The 18,070-nt window shown below is 35.1% G+C and overlaps 1 protein-coding gene and 1 pseudogene across 2 annotated transcripts; both read left to right on the top strand.

Annotated features, from left to right (window-relative positions):
- Window positions 1-393: 393 nt before the first annotated feature.
- Window positions 394-16,492, top strand: LOC143545786 (putative LRR receptor-like serine/threonine-protein kinase At1g07650; annotated as a pseudogene). Its single transcript, XR_013137490.1, has 5 exons — window positions 394-795; window positions 13,682-13,877; window positions 14,512-14,655; window positions 14,963-15,081; window positions 15,159-16,492. The product of XR_013137490.1 is annotated as a putative LRR receptor-like serine/threonine-protein kinase At1g07650 (transcript).
- Window positions 15,332-17,054, top strand: LOC143545780 (putative LRR receptor-like serine/threonine-protein kinase At1g07650). The gene is made up of 4 exons (XM_077037599.1): window positions 15,332-15,365; window positions 15,658-15,898; window positions 16,229-16,376; window positions 16,920-17,054. The coding sequence occupies exons 1-4, from the start codon at window positions 15,332-15,334 to the stop codon at window positions 17,052-17,054; spliced, it is 558 nt and encodes a 185-aa protein (XP_076893714.1).
- Window positions 17,055-18,070: the final 1,016 nt, after the last annotated feature.

The raw sequence follows: 18,070 nt of genomic DNA, 5'->3' as shown, positions 1-18,070 counted from the left end.
CTAATCTGGTTTGGTGTGGTCTGGGCTGGCCTTAAAGTAGATGCTAATGCCTTGTCCTCCCCACCGGTTCTAATATTTTACTCATTTCTTATTTATATATTTAAAAAAAATTAAAATACATTTACAAGCATGTTTTAAATTCAAGGTATTTTAAGTTTTAACATAAATTTTTTACCACTAAGAATACAAATACATTTTTGAACACCTCAAATTAGTTTTATGAAGCACAAAAATGTACATTATTGATCTTTGTTTTTCTTATCTAGAAACAAGATTGATCCTTGTCTAAGGAAAGATTTCCCATGTGCTAAACCGAATGCACAACGTAACTAAAGTCTTTACATCACTACTTAGAATTACACATTAACCTCATCTTATATTGTAACTAAAAGCCATCCTGTGCATCAGTAATCTATTCTCTGCACATCAACTGTGGGGACGAAGAGCTGCATATCGGAAACATGATCACATATGAAGCAGAGTTAGAGAGCAGATGCGCCTCATCATATTACAATGGTGGAAATTGGGCGTTTAGCAGCACTGGAAACTTCTTAGATAATGACGCTGATTCTGATGCCTGTATACTTTCCAACACGTCTAATCTTCATAATATATCCACATTTGATACCCAATTATATACAAAAGCACGCGCAGCTGCAATTTCTCTTACTTATTATGGATTGTGTCTTATGAATGGGAACTACATTGTCAAGACTCCACTTTGCAGGGATTGTTTTCACACAAGATAACTCATATATAAGCCATGGAAAGCGTGTATTTGATGTTTATGTGCAGGTACTTGAACTTTTAGATATTATAATCGAGTAACTGCAACATAGCCCAGCCAACTTTGGTCTGAATTTGAATTTTCATTTAAATTTTGGGTGACGGTGACCAAGTAAATTCATAAAAGGGTCAAAAGGTAAGAAATTTTGTATACAATACTAATAAATCCTCCCAACTACATGACAATGACATCCTCGTCCCTTCCAATATATTGGTCTAGCAAGTGGCATTAGGGGTGTGCATGGGTTGGTTTGGGGCGGTTTTAGACCAAACCCATAACCATAACCAATATGTGGTTAATAGATAATCATAACCATAACTAATCCGTTATGGCGGTTTCGGTTAATCGGTTTTGAAGGTTATAGCGAGTCGGTTATGGGTCGGTTAACCGTGACCAAACCAATGTATAATTGAGCCTAAAACTTTGGTACTAAAAAAATAAAAATGACATGACATAGTTCAACAAATTATATAATTCTTAATATTAATAATATATATTCAAACAAACAATTAATGGATTAACTCTTTGGTAAAATTAAATCGTATAGTAAAAAAATGAGAGCGTTATTAGTTTATTACCTTCTTTAATTTTCAACAAATTATGAACAGTGTGTCTAATCATACTCCATAAAGGTGAAAATCTTGTAAATGAGGCGGTTCGGTTTTGGCGGGTTTAAAATTATCTTTAACCATAACCGACCCGTTTTTGGCGGTTTTTAAAAATTCATTAAACGACCCACTGGTTATGTCGGTTATCGGTTAAAATCGGTTCTGGTATAGTTCGGTTAATGGTTATGACGGTTAATTTGCACACCCCTAAGTGGCATGATCTTGTTGTTAAGAGAATGTATCATTCCTATTAAGTTAATAATCTAAGATAGCCAGTTTTTAAGCTTTAGGGTACAAAAAAAAGTCAACATGGTCAAAGTTACCGGCATGTCAACATTTTAACCGATCATTAGATCAAATTAACTTTGATCGAAATCTATGTAACTTGGTTACGTTATCGAAATTGAACCAAAGTAGGTAACCATAAGATTTAATCCCTCCAAGTTAGAGTCTTGGGTTAGTTACGTAATTAAGTCATAGTATGTTTTAGTTAGTTTTAATATTTAGGTATTGTAGAAGGGTTGAAGTTGTAATTAGAATAAACTCACATAATGTGGTCTATATATATTCTTCCAAACTAATAAGAATTCATACCTTTTGCAAATTGTTATCTTGTTAGTTTCATTGATCGATCATCTATTCTTATATCTTGGGCAACAATTGTGGTCAAAGCCATCTTAATTGCTCTCTAAATTGAAGATTCAATCATCGCCAACTGTTACTTTATCCTCTGATTCGATATGGGTTCCACAAACAATTAGGGTTTGATGAATTGTTTGAGACATCACGGAAAATCAAATTCAATAGTATATTCAAACCGGTGAATCACATACTCGTGATTCTGTGTTCTGATAAATTCATAAACTTTTATGTTTGAAGATCGGCTGAAAATTGGATTGCCAAATTCGATCAGTTTATATTTTTTTCCGTTTGTTGAAATTGCAAATTAAATTCGAATTCATCATAATCAACAATTGTTGTTGTTCTTGGTATTGATAATCAGGCTTACAAAAGCCATCAGTTCTGTTTTGTTGGAATTATTGGTGGCATCAAAACAAATAAAGGGGCCCATCGGTTCTTGTTTTATGATGCACAAGTTTGACTCACAAATTAAAGTTGTATATTGGTGTGACGCAAGTGCAAGAAGCACAATTGCAAAGCATTAAGTCTGAGTTTGACAAATTACAAATGAAAGATTATAAGACTATTAATTCTTTCACATTAAGACTAACAAATGTTGTTAGTAAAGCAACTAGTTGTGAGAAGATTGATTAGACCACACTAGTAAGAAAAATCTTAACCTCAATGCCCAATAGGTTTTTGCATATAATTGCTTTGATTGAGAAATTTACTGATCTAAAGCAAGTATGACAATCTTACCGGGAGGCTTAAAACCTATGAGGAAAGGATTAAATTCAAAAGAGGAGTTGTGACCGACACTCAAGATAAACTCTTGTTCACACGTCATGACAAGAGTGAGGGTCATGGGAAAATTTTTGGAAATCATGGACCGAAAAAGTTTAATGCATCACGAAAGAATTGGCGTGATGGCAAGGGACAACAAGTTGATAAGGATGAAAAATCATCTCAACATTCTCATTATAATAAACCTAAGAAAACTCAAAGGCATGTGATAAGGTTAAGTGCTATAAATGCAAATAGGGTGGGCATTATGCCAACATGTATCCTCAAAAGGATCAAGCACATGAGCAATCTAACTTGGTGGAAAAGGACAAAGAGCCCACATTGTTGTTAGCAGTTCTTAGTGAACAAGAGATCCATTAAAATTTTTTCCTAAACAGAAATGAAATTAAGCTTAATCTATATACGGCCACCAATGAAAGTCTATGGTACTTAGACAATAGTGCAAGTAACCATATGATTGGTAATAGAAAACATTTCAGGGAACTGGACGAAAAGATCCCCGGACGAGTTTGTCGGTGATGGTTCATATGTAGAAATTAAAGGATGAGGCTCAATTCTGTTGGAATGCTAGAATAAGAAACAAAGTATTATCTCTCACGTTTACTACATTCCGAGTTTGTAAAGCAATATTTTGAGCCTCGGACAATTAACAGAAAATGGTTGCAAAGTTATATTGGAACGTGACTCGTTATTTCTATACAATCATAATCAAATGTTGCTTATGAAAGTCACACATTCAATGAATATACTTAACAACATCCATTTGAAAATTGGTGAACCTGTCTATTTGTTGTCCAAATTAGATGACGAGGCATGGTTGTGGCATGCTCGTTTGGGTCATCTGAACTTCAACACAATAAAGTCAATGACTCGTAAAAAATTGGTTCAAGGGATTCCTCGTATAAATCATGCAAGTCAAGTGTGCGACGCATGTCTTTTGGGAAAGCACGTTAGAGCTCCATTCTTGAACCAAGCCAAGTTTAAATCTGTTAAACCATGAGACTTGTTTTATGGAGACCTTTATGGTCATGTATCACCACCTACTTATTCAGGAAAGAGATATATTTTCCTAATTCTAGACGATTGTACTCTTTACATGTGGGTATATTCCTAACTTCTAAAGATCAAGATTTTGAAGATTTTAAAGAATTTATAAAGATGGTAGGAACTGAAAATGTTAAGAACTAATAGAGGAGGATAGTTCACATCGAGTGAATTCCGTAGTTCTGTAAAGATAATGGTATAACCAGACAACTTACAACACCCTATTCACCAAAACATAACTGTTTGATTAAACATAGAAATAGAAATATGTTGTCTACTACTCGTAGCATTAAGAAGGCTATGTCAATGCCTCAAAACTTTTAGGGTGAAGCCGTAAGGCATAAAATATAAGTTTTAAACAAAATTCCAACTAAAGCACTAACGAATGCTATAACTTTTGAAGCGTTAAAAGGTAGAAAACCAAACCTAAAACATTTAAGGATTTTTAGATGTGTAGCATATGCTAAGGTACCATCAAATCATCTTACCAAATTATATTATAGAAGTGCCAAGATGGTATACTTGGGAGTTGAGGAAGGATCAAAAGCATATATACTTTATGATCCCAATACTAAACGAAATTGCATCAGTCGAGATTTAAAATTTGAGATGTAAAATTCTTGGAAAAGGATTTATAGAGTTGAGAGGAGTGAATGAATGAAGTTGTAAGTGAGGAACCTGAATGGGTAGACTTCATTGTTGAGGATAACTTCAATGAACTTTCTCAAGAAAACAATGAAACAGTCCTAGTGACTCGAGAGGTTAAATATACGAGAGATAATGACCAAGAAAATGTAGAACCGTTATCTCCTAATTCTCCAAGTACTCCTGTCACACCTCCAACATACACTTAAGAGCCAAATTAAGCCGAGATTGCTGAATATAGACCAATTACTGATAGCGCATTAGATAATTTTGATGATACACCATTGCAATGTTTTAAACCTTTGGGAGATGTGTATAAAAGGTCCAAAAAGGTTAACATTGTTGTTAACGAACTTTTCCAGACTGAAGAACAACCTCATAATTACAAAGAGGCGGCCAAGGATAAGAAATGGATTGAGGCTATGTAAGCTGAGATATACTCAATCAATAAGAATAATACTTGGAAATTGGCCAAGTTACCCAATAATCATAAGGCAATCGGCCTAAAATGGGTATTCAATACCAAAAGAGATGCGAGCGGGGAAATTATAGAGCATAAGGCTCGTTTAGTAACCAAAGGTTATGTACAGCAGCATCGTATAGATTTTTCTGCAGTCTTTGCTCCTGTAGCCTGAATAGAAACGGTGTAACATCTCATAAATTTTTTATTTAAGTTAAAGCCAAAAGTGAAAATTCTATCAGTTAAAGGGTTGAAAATGAAAAATCTAAGTTTCTAGACCCATCGCACTACATGACGAGATAACCATAGTCCCATCGCGATAGGCAATGAAAGTTCTACAAAACCGAGGAAAAGGTGGTATCGCGCTATGCGATAACGAAACCAAATGATTCATCGCGATACGCGAAACCACGTTAAGTTACCGGGTACACGTGTCCAACCACGTGTCAAAATGTGGCACGATTTCACATGCCTCGTGTCAACACGTGATAGGTTAGCAGAAATTGCAGCATTGCGTATCGCGACGGCCACAGGCCAGCTGCATCGTGATACACGATGGGAGCCAAAACTCATCCCAAAACACCTTCACATACACATAGTTAGCCTCAAAATCTGTGAGCAACTTTCTCAATGAACTGATGACCTGTTTTCTAGAAGTATGTGCAACTTACGAAGCCCCGAAGCAATGCTAACTTCCAAGCGTCTTCATTTTCTATTACCTACCGATGAGTTTTTTCTCTTTTCTTATTATTCTTATTCTCGAGTGATCGTATTAAGGTAGGGATTACGTTTATGTTATTTCAATGTAAAGTTATGATAGACCTAGTCGAGGTTATAGTCTTCAACCTTAAATGATTACTATGTTCAAAATAATATTTTACAAAATAAAATGACATTACTTCTATAAGAAGTAATGTTAGCAAAATATATATTTTGATGGACATGTAGTAACTGAAGGGGGATATCACTAGTCACTAGTAGTAAGCTTCTTGCCAAAGAAAGTAATTCATACAAATCCCAATCAACCGCAAGACAAGTTTACTTATCTGGAAAATCTCACCAACGTGATAGCACCTATTAGGCCAAACATGCTATTTCAAACGTCATATAAATACAAGTATGTTTATACAAAACAACGGTAATTTTATCAAGGTTAAACCAGACTTAAGGTATGTAGCTTAATCAAGAAAAGCGGTATTTATACAAACCTATTGTACTATAGGTTAACATAACACAAATGGGAAATGTTTTCAAACGACACCAAACCAACAAACACAGGTGAATACGTTAAACATTTACAAACAAATAGACATTTTACTCTTGTGATAAACATGTTGTTTATTACAAAGAGTTAGATAAACATGTGCATGAGATTGCATGATCTCTAAAATTGTTGCAATACAAATTATAAAATAAACGCAACTCAGACCAGTTACACATGTGTCTTGATCCATACCTAATTAACTAAGCAAGCATGTAAATAAAGTCAGTCGTAACCAGTTCTCCAATGGGTTAACAGTCTTGGAGAACCTGTGAATTGTGTGTGTAACGAAATGGTACAAATCCCGGGAATGACCGGCAGTCCTGCTAAGGTTGTAATAAGAAACTATATTTGTATTTAATGAATGTCATAAAAATCTTTTAGAGACAGTCAGCATTTCACCGGCTAGTGAAGTAGATATAAACAAGGATAAGGGTCATGGAGATAGACATCGCGTTACGAGATGGCTCAATTTTGAATATTAAATCCTTGTAATATAATGAAACAATGTTTTGTAACTGGATACTCGGGTATTTAATCCCCGAGTAAGTTTTCAATGTAAATTAATATTTTATAATGTCTTCCACCAAAAAAACCCATAACTCTTATATATTTACAAAAAATGTACCAACCTTTCATCACACTCCTGGGCCTATGTCGAGGTGTGATATGTTGGTATCAGAGTCATCGGTTTCAGTGGGAATTAGGTATTAATATGTTAGTACGTAAACTTTAATCACTTGTTTAATAAGTAGGGATAAGCAAATATCGGTAGTCTACCTATCCCTAAGTATAAATATGTGAGAATGCCTTACATAAACTACCTTGGGCACAGACACCTAGTAGCTAAACGGTCAAACCCAATACCTAAACCAGAGCCATCAGACACGCCAGTAACAACAATTATTATACAAGTTTTTTCGGTTAAAAGCAACCGACAGTTCCCATGATACCATATGGAGGTCAACCGTTGTACCTTCTTGGCAGTCCACGAATGCCGATAGAGATATCAAATGATACTTCTAAAAATATTTCGCAGTAATATCCATCTGAAATAATCATGGTTTACCACCCTTATGAGGAAATAGAAGTCTAGAGTAAGATCAAACATGAACACAGTACAGAGTTGGATGAATTGCCATTCTGATCAAAGTAAGTGGCAATTTGGATCGCCCCCACAAATTATCAAATTCCACAATCAACAGCAGGACCAAGACGAAAGCTAAAAATGAGGGTTACTATGCCCATGAAAAATTATCATTTCAAATGCCTACCAATTTTTCATATGAACTAAAGAGGAGGAGGATGAGGAAGAAATGAATCTCCTTACCTCCCACCATATGAAGGTCCCGTATCAACAATCTCTGAATAGGCGAATGAAATTCAGGAAGAGGCCCGACTTGTTAAAGAATTTTATACAAACAACATTCCGGATGAAGAAATGAATGTTGATGTTATAAACGCACATTTGTATCCAAAGGAAACAAGCTAACTTTTCCCAACAGCATCCGCACCCATAGGGTATCCGAACCAACCGAATGTTGTGATGGATGAACTAAGAAACGAGAGGATAGAGAAAAATAAAATAGGCAATAAGATCATTAAAAAGTGTGACAAGATGAAAAATCTTGTTTAAAAGTGGGTTAGAGATTAAAAAAATGATGTCGTTTGATTAAGCGTGTTTTACTTTTGTGCCTAATGTGAAATAAATAAAGGTGATGTATGTGGTTTGTTTTAAACCCATCTATTTTACTTATTAGTAGAATGTCTTGGGAAAGGAATCAAGGGAGTAAAAAAGTGAAAAAGTAAAGACTCCGTAAATGATAAAATCATACTTGAAGAATATGTGGAAAGGGTCCGCGATATGATTAAGGAAGTGGTAACCCCATTGATAAAAAATGATACACGATAACTCAGTAAAATCAAAGAGCACAGCAAAATCAACTAAATGATCTAAACCAAGTCAAAGTATATCTCTTCACTCGAAGAAAGAAACAAACGAAAAGAAGATGAAGGATATGGAAGTTCAATGGCTGAAAATGAAGTAAGCAAAGTAAATAAAATAAAATTGAGTAAGGATTGCAAGTTCAAGGATTTTCAAGTTTATAAACCGAAAGAATTCTATGGGGACAAAGGTTCAATAGTTACTATTCATTGGTTAGAAGAGATGGAGTCGATAGTAATCATAAGCAAGTGTACTGAAGAGGAAAGGATCCAGTATACCTCTCAAATGTTCAGACTAGAGGCGTTGGAATAGAAGAATACCTTAGTTGAAGTCAAGGGTCGAAGCAATTTGTATATCATATAATCTGGAGTGGAGAACAATTAAAGAGTTGATTAAGAAAAATTATTGCCCGAGTCATGAAATTGACCAAATTCAAAGCAACTTTGGAATCATAAAGTAATCGGAAAAAATCTTAAGGAATATAACACAAAATTCCTTGAGTATTGAAGGTTAAGGTCACCCATAACATCCATGGGTTACCTAAGGAGATTCGTGATCTTGTTCGTTCACACATGCCGTCAACTATTAAATCTGCTATGGAACTCGCTAGGTATCTAGTGGATGGTATTATCAGAAATTGTGATGAAGAGAAAAAGAATACTTTTGGAAAGAAAAATGTTGGTTATGGAAGGAAGAAGTTTGATCAAAAGAAAGAGGGGTCGTTTGTTTATACCCGACCGCATTGTAAAAATTATGGGAAAAGGAATGTTGGGAAGTGCCTGCGACCAGCAATCAAGACCGATGTTCATAAGTATGATTCAACTGCAACTTGCAACTTGCAACTTTTGTAAGAGACCTAGTTACACGGAGGAAGATAATAGAAATAAAACCATAGTGTGTTTCGATTGTGGTGAAAAAGGTCACTTTAGCAGCGAATGAACCAACAAGAAACCAACAACTAGTGGTGTTAGAGGAAGCGGTGTTAGAAACGATAACTGAATGGGGAACGCTCGTATTTTCATGCTCAATATCTAGAAAGCAGGAGGAATACCAGACGTGATTACCTATAAATAATGTTTATGCTAGAGTTTTGTTTGATTCTGGAGAAAATTAAAGTTTTATAGATTATAAGTTTTGTAGTCTACTAAATGAACCTCTAGTTAAATTAAACAATCATTATGAGGTAGGAATCGCTAATGGAAACTTGATCAAAATATCTGAAGTCTTAAGTAGTTGTCATATTTCCTTAGCCGGAAACAAAATACCAGTACAGCTGTTACCTATGGAATTAGCAGGTTTTGATGTACTATTAGGAATGGACTGGTTGTCTGCTAACCAAGAATGTGTTCTATGCAGAGAAAAAGCCATTGATATCATAACCCCTAGCAATAAAATTATTTGACTAGCTGAAGATAAAGAAGCGGGAAGAATTGGAATTATCTCAAAAATCAAAGCAAGTTGTTGCCTAGGTAAAGGATGTCTCGCATTCATGGCCTGTGTAACCGAAAGAAAATGGAAGAAGTCCCAATTATTTCCGAATTCAAAGATGTATTTCCCGACGAACTACCTTGAATCCCACAAGATAAAGAAATCGAATTTAGATTAAAGTTACTCCCATGGACAGCGCCAATTGCTATATCTCCTTACAGATTAGTACCGACTGAAATGAAGGAATTAAAGAAACAATTAGATGAGTTATCGGAGAAAGGATCTATACGGCCGACTTCTTCACCATGGGGAGCTCTAATTTTGTTTGTTAAAAAGAAGGATGGGTCAATGAGGATGTGCATTGACTACCATGAACTAAACAAAGTCACAATTAAGAACCGTTATCCACTTCCAAGAATCGATGATGTGTTTGACCAACTCCAAGAAGCAGGTTATTTTCAAAAATCGATCTTAGATCAGGATATCATCATCAGCTGAAGGTTCAAGAAGAAGATATTCCAAAGACGGTGTTCAGAACCAGCGACGAACATAATGAGTTCACATTATGCCGTTCGGACTCACTAATGCTCCGGCAGCATTCATGGATATGATAAACCGAATTTGTAAACCTTATCTTGATAAGTTTGTTATCGTATTTATTGATGACATTCTTATTTACTCCAGTTCAAATGAAGATCACCAAGCTCACCTTAGAATCATACTCGAAATACTAAGAAAAGAAAAATTATACGCCAAATTTTTGAAGTGTGAATTTTGGTTGCCAGAAGTAAAATTCCTTGGTCATATTGGAAATGCAAAAGGTATCCAAGCTAATCCAGCAAAGATTGAAGCCATTACCAAATGGGAAACACCCAAAACCCCAACACAAGTCAAAAGTTTTCTAGGGTTGGATGGTTACTACTGATGTAGATGTCATGCTCTAATCAAAAACAAGTATTTATAAGATTAAATACCTATAACTAGTACGGGTAAGTAAAGTCGTCTCCACAGGGAATCAGTGGAAATGGCAAGTAAAACTCATAGTTATTAATTAGTATATTAAGCGGACAAACAATATCAAGCGGTTTAAGAGTAGTTTGTAAAACAATAATATGAAAAAAGTGACCACACTTCAGGTTCGGGATATGCAGTAAACTGACTGACAATAATTTATACAAATCGGGAAATCACATAGACATGATTCGCGTATTAGAATAGATAAACGATTACTAGACATAATAGTTTGGTTATGATGATTCACATAACTTAATCCGAAGAATTGACACAATTGAACACGATTTACTTAATTACTAGTTCATTAATATAAAACTTAGCATCTATCTATAATTAATGGTAAAAGGTTCAATGACGATAAGAACTTAATCCTAAATGTTGATGAACACAAACCAAATAATTGATAATAAAAGAAAGTCCCAAAAACACAATTGTTTAATCAATTTCAACAAACAAATTGATTCAATTAACCAAAATATTAATCAAAACTAAATCCCAATACATGTAATGTTCATAAATATAATAAGTTTATATGCAAACCCTACACCTGAAGTGGTCACAAGTGGTTTAGCCTTGCCTATGCATCACGATTGACTTGAATATGGATAGAAAGGATGAAACCATGGATGATTTGGTGATTGAGAGGTGTTAAGATGGTGAAGAATTGCTCCAAAGTCGTCCTTGGTGGCTAGGGTATGAAGCATTCTCTATTTAGGGTTTATCATGGCTTAAATATGGAAGAAAACAATCCCAAAACGCAATTCCCATCAGACTTGGTTGTAGCCTACGCCAGGGCCGTAGGCTACGGCCTTCAGCCTCTTCCTTACGGCTCCTATTAGTTCATTTTCATATTCTTCTCATCGAGAAACCCAAAATACATATATTATGGATTCCGTAACTCATTTTCTAGGCCGCGATATGCCCGTTTTACTAAAAGACACTTTCCTGGTAACCCGTCTTGTTCAGTGTTCGCTTCGGCTTCGGGTTTCTCATCCAACTCGTTCCCGAATACTTCTTAACCATCCATATATGTTTACCTATGCTTTAGTCTTTTCGAGGCTTGATTAAAAGAACTCAAAGTAATTGTGTTCGGTATATATAAACAATTAAAATATATGAAATAACACATATATACACATGATTTATAGCCGACCATCAACTACCGGAGGTTTATTCAAAATTTCTCCCGAATAGTCATTCCCTTAACATCATTAACACGAAAGGCAGTCAAATTCGAATGGAACGAACACAAGAAGAAGCATCTGAAACCCTTACGCAAAAACCTAATAAATGCACCTATCTTGGCTTTGCAAGAAGGTTTAGATAACTTTACCATATACTATGATGCTTAGCACACGAGTATGGGATGTGTCTTAATGCAAGGAAAAAAAGCTATTGCTTATGATGCTAGACAGTTAAAGACTCATGAAAAGAATTATACCACACACGATTTAGATTTAGGTGCCATAATTATCAGTTTAAAGTTATGGATGCACTATCTCTATGGTGTCAAGTTCATTGTCTATACGGATCACAAAAGTTTGAAACACGTATTTGATCAACTGGATTTAAACATGAGACAAAGACGATGGATGGAAGCCCTTAATGACTATGATTGTGAAAGTATTTGTCATAAAGGTAAAGCAAATGTAGTAGCAGATGCTCTGAGCAGGAAAGAACACGACAAACCAAAAAGAGTTCATGTCCAACGCTTGCAGCATGTTAAGCACTATGGCTAAAAAGACTACTAAGAGAACTCACCATATGGAAAGAAGAAAAGATTACTCTATATGTCGACAACGTATCCACTATCGCACCAATGAAGAACCCGATGTTTCATGGAAGAAGTAAAAACATTGACACCCATTATCATTTCATAAAGGATGTGTTGAAAACAGTCACATCACTGTTGAACATAAAAGTGGAGAACTTCAAAGAGTGAGCATCTTAACAAAAACATTGGCAATGATCAAGTTTCCTACAATGAGGAAATTGCTCGGTGTTGAAGACTTACATATTCGTGATTAAGGGGGTGAATGCTAGATTTAATCCCTCTAAGTTAGAGTCAAGGGTTAGTTATATAATTAAGTCATAGTATGTTTTGGTTACTTTTAATATTTATGTATTGTAGAAGGGTTGAAGTTGTAATTAGAATAAACTCACATAACTTGGTCTATATATATTCTTCCAAATTAATAAGAATTCATACCTTTTGTAAATTGTTATCTTGTTATTTTCATTAATCGATCATCTATTCTTTCTTATATGGGGGGCATGGGCGAAGCTATGTGGGGACCGGGGACTAGTCACTGTCGTTTTCTCCGTTAGTAGGGTAATTTCGTGATTTTCCAAAATGCTACCGGTCACTACTGATATTTTTTTTTAAATATAATACCCCATAGTTTGATTTTTTTTCTAAAACCTCGCAATATTTATAAACAAAAGTTACAAAATAGTAGTCGAATAGTAAAATATATGTTTTTATAAATATTTAGGTCTTTGCAATAGGTATTCACCTTTAGAGATGAGATCGGTACCATAGCGGTGCCGGTACCGATACCAAAATATTCAGTTTAATACCGGTATTGAAGGTAAAATTTGAGATATACCGGTACCAAAACTCAAAACTTTGGTATCTATTCGGTACCAACGGTACCAAATCTGTACCGATTTCGGTACCGGTACCGGTATCAATACCGAATTTGCTTATCCCTACTCACTCTTCCTCTCGCATCATCATGAATATTTTAGGTCTTTGTTGGTTAAAAAATCATTTTGTATTTTTATTGTAAGAAAAATTCTTTGAATAAATGAAGAAAAATTAGATATATAGATGTCATATTTTTGAACCGACCCGACTTGAATCACCGATACGAACCGAATTGCCGACCCGAAAATTTTTGAGTCCGTGACTTCGGTCACCCCCGTGACTAAGCCCAAGCTTCGCCAACGGGGGGGGGGGGGGGGGGGGGGGACAATAACCCTTGTGTGCAATAAGCACCAAGTAATGAATGCAAATGCATTGTAAAAGGAAATTAACATCTTCTGAGAAATTCTGTTCTAGGGGGAGTTAAAACTAAAGGATTTTAATATAGTAAAAGAGGCTGGAGGTATGGGTATTGCGGTTATAAAGAGTTTTGCGGTTAATGTGATGAATAATACGCTCAAGATTCAACTTTAATGGGCTGGAAAAGGCACTACAGCAATTCCTGATAGAGGAAGTTATGGTCCAATCATATCAGCAATATCAGTTGAACCGAGTAAGTAGTTCGTCACTTTATCACATCTAATTCTACCTATTTCTCATATTTAACCTTAATGATTGCATAAATAAAAAAAGAAGAACACGAAGAGGGAGATTTTCTTTCACTTTTAAGGACAAAATTACTATGTATTTTATGCGTACTGTTCGTTTCTCACATCTGAGAAAGCTGCATAAATGTTTTATTGGTCACGCTATTCCATCAAAAAGATTCACCTAAGTATGTTTTGACTATGAGGTTAAAGTTAATATGATTTGTTGAAAATTAATTGATGAAAATGATTTCATAACCACAGTATCCAGATCCCACGTATGATCTGCCCCGATTTCTTGGATATAGATGTGAAGATTGTTTATATGTGTAATGTGTTAGTCACTCTGAACCTTAAAACTTAAAAGAGACAAGATTGGAGGTATCCTTTGACTTTTTGATCAAAGTTAAATGGATTTGTTAATGTTAAAAGCTAAACATCATAACACGTTTGTAACCACAATATTTACTAGCGGCCAATGCCATCAAATCCATTCAGTGAAAGACACGTTTGGCAAAACCAAAATATGACAGAACTATATCCGACATATATTGTTTAAATGTCACTTAATTGCTGCCTTAATTACCTTGTTTTCTATAGATTTTAAGGTACCAAATTTTGGAAAGAAGATTAATGTTGGTATAATAGTTGGCATCGTTGGTGGAGTACTTTTTCTTGTATTCTTAATCATTGTTATCTTGTGGAGAAAAGGCTACATTTTGGGGGAAAAAATAGCAGATACAGGTATCTTTCATTTATTTAAGGTTTGTTTGAGTAGGATTGTGCTTTAGTTTAAAAGAGCAACGAGTTGAATGGGTTGAAAGTTTCCCAAAGTCTATATGTAGTGCATACAGTTTTCTACGTCTTCTAAAATTAACTATGGTGGCGCACACAATATACACATTGTATATTTTCTTTTTAAAAAACAAACGAACAGTGTCACCGGGCCTTTTTCGACCCGTGCTAATAATGAATCATTTCAATCCACCCAATTACCATCTCTAATGGCCACAACTAGGCACAGGACTTGATATGCATCTTTTTTTAGCAGAGCTTAGAGGTATAGATCTACAAACAAGAGTTTTTACTCTAAGACAGATAAAAGCAGCAACAAAGAACTTTGATCCATCAAACAAGCTTGGAGAGGGTGGTTTTGGTGCCGTTTACAAGGTAGTGTTATTGTGTTAAATTGTCAATAAACATAACATTTTATTATCTTCCGTACTATTCAACCTTATGTTATGTAGGGTCTATTGTCGGATGGGACAATAATTGCAGTAAAACAACTATCATCAAAGTCTAAACAGCCCGCGAATTTGTCAATGAAGTTGGCATGATTTCTGCACTAAAACACCCAAATCTTGTCAGACTTTATGGATGTTGTGTTGAGGGGAACCAGATGTGTTTAATTTATGAGTACATGGCAAATAACTGCTTATCTCAAGCCCTTTTAGGTAAGCTTAAAATATTAATTAGTATAGGTCCTAAGATGGAAAATTCAAACTAAAATACGTATCTAGTTCAGTCACGGGTCGGGTTAACATGCATATACCTTTTTGCCCATTCTTTTACATAACGAAATATTTTTACAATAATCTAGATGTTCAAGTAAAACTGACTTTACATGTTCGCCTTTTAGCTAGATTGTTATCTATTTGATCTGTTTGAGATTTAGCACACCCATTGGGTTAAACTTTCCACTTATACTAATGTAAAAAATTCAACGGCTGTGGTTAAATCCTACAGGGACTATAAAAGTGTCCAAAGCAAAGTTGACATGGCCAGTGAGGTTAAAAATATGTATAGAGATAGCTCGAGGCTTAGCTTATCTTCATGAAGAATCACATCTGACAATCATACATAGAGATATCAAGGCCAGCAATGTTTTGCTTGATGAAAATTTCAGTGCAAAAATATCTGATTTCGGTTTAGCAAAGCTTAATGATGAAGAAAGTACCCACATCATCACACGTATTGCGGGAACAGTGTATGCTTTCTAATTACTCATGTTCATACAGGTCAAAACTTGTTAAGACTGAAGCGGGTAATTCTCTCGTATGGGTCAGGGTCGGGTTGGGTTTACCACGACACTTATTTGTTCACTTGCTAAATAAAGTTAATTAATTACGAATGGTTCATTATGATTAAAAATTATCATATACAATAAATGTCAAAATCTTAAAAACTTAGTTGGATTTAGCTTGGTATAGTTTTGTTTGATCCGTTCGAGATAAAACATATCCAGATCAATTCATTCGTAAGTAACTTTGGAGCTACATTTTAGTCAATTTAATCTACTTGTTTTTTGATTCTCAAGAGGTTATATGGCTCCGGAGTATGCCATGCGTGGTATATTGTCTCCTAAAGCAAATGTTTATAGTTTTGGAATTATGGCACTAGAAATTGTTAGTGGAAAAGGCAACAACTACACACACAATGGAGAATATGATTACCTTCTTGAATGGGTAAGCAAACATATGTTGGTCTATCAACTTTTAGGGGTGTTTCGATCTAATTATTGCAGTTTTATGTCACTATAATCAATTTTTAATGTTTTTGAATATATTATACACAGAATTTGCTTCTGATTCTAAATATCATATTATCTACCATCAAACTATTCAGAATAAACTATAATTACCTATGTATCTCTTCTTTTCATCTATTTGTCAGCACTTCTATTTCACAAGATGCCTCATTTATACAGAAAAAAAATCTCATTTTGGTTGTTTTATGTAATTGCTTTCTTGAACCATAAGAATTTGCCAGACACCCAAACGTACAGCTTTAAACCGACAAGAAGCACATATGAAATATATTTATTGTAACTGTTTATTCTGTTCGTGTTGTTAGGTCACATAATCATTTATAAAATGATATCCAAACACCACCTTAGTATGCTTTGACTTTGAGGTCAAATATGAATCAATCAGTCCCATCAACTTATAGAATTCAACAGCTACATGCTCATATTATCAAACTGTAACATGTGTTTGTCTGTTGTGCAGGCATTTATTTTGCAAGAAAAAGGAAGTCTTTTAGAACTAGTTGATCCAGATCTCGGGACTGAGTATTCATCCGAAGAAGCATTGACAGTCCTTCGTGTGGCGCTTTTATGTGCAGATGCAGCATCCAAACTTTGACCAACCATGTCGCAAGCCATTAACATGCTAGAAGGTCGAACCAATATTCAAGAGTTGCTAAAAGGTCGGGCGCTTCCAACTTTGGGCCCTAAGATTAAGGCCTCAGGAAGGGACTCCTGGCGTGCCGTTAGTCAATCCCGCCCAATGATTAATGAACAATACACGGAGTCCTTTGTCACGAAGTCTGTCATCACGGAGTCACCTTGAAACCTTGCTCTCTTGGTAGTGACAAATGTAATAAAATAATTATACTAAGACCAACATATTTATGCTCATGCACATTCGATTATATATTTAGACAACATGAATCTTTATCATCGATACCACTGTTGGAAATCAAGAGGGCAAATCAATTGAACATGAATTGGATTAACACAAACAACAATCTCAGATATTCCACACTGGTAACATTATTATTTTTATACTGAAGTCTCAACATGAATTGGATTAACACAAACAACATTGAATCAAAGTGTTTTATGCGGGTCAGCGGCTGTGGTATTAAATGAATTCCTAATTACCAAAATGGTCCAATGACACTAAAATCATCAACATTCCTACCATGTTTTAGTGTAATCCTGATACACTTAAATAGTCATTCATTGAAAACAAATTTATGCATAAAAGAAATATCGCGACAACTGGATTTCATGTTAGTATATTACGCAGTTCAAATATTCGAATATCAGGGCGTCACTATGGATTGAACCTTTGTTATTCAAAGTAATACATGATTATAACATTCACAAAAATTTACATGGTTATATGTTCGTTAAGGCTTAAAGGGCATATCTTTTCTAGTTCGGTCTGGGTACGTGAATTCAGAGGGCTGGCTCTGATTTCCTACTATGTTGTTTACTCATACCCATGAACCGGAATGTTAAAAAAGGGTCGGTTCCGGGTATACATGGATTTTGCAGGTCAGGTACAAGGGAATGCCAAGGTTGTTTTAAGTGCTCGAGTTAAGTGCCAACCATTCCAAAAATTTGAGCAATTAAAAGTAGAAAAACCTACAC

The sequence above is a fragment of the Bidens hawaiensis genome, unplaced genomic scaffold (assembly GCF_021521415.1).
Source record: "Bidens hawaiensis isolate Kalapana, Puna unplaced genomic scaffold, B.hawaiensis_p1.1 tig00014036_1, whole genome shotgun sequence".
In the NCBI taxonomy this organism is placed as follows: domain Eukaryota; kingdom Viridiplantae; phylum Streptophyta; class Magnoliopsida; order Asterales; family Asteraceae; genus Bidens; species Bidens hawaiensis.
Note: the sequence above shows the minus strand (reverse complement) of the source record. Positions and strands in the feature narration are given on the sequence as shown.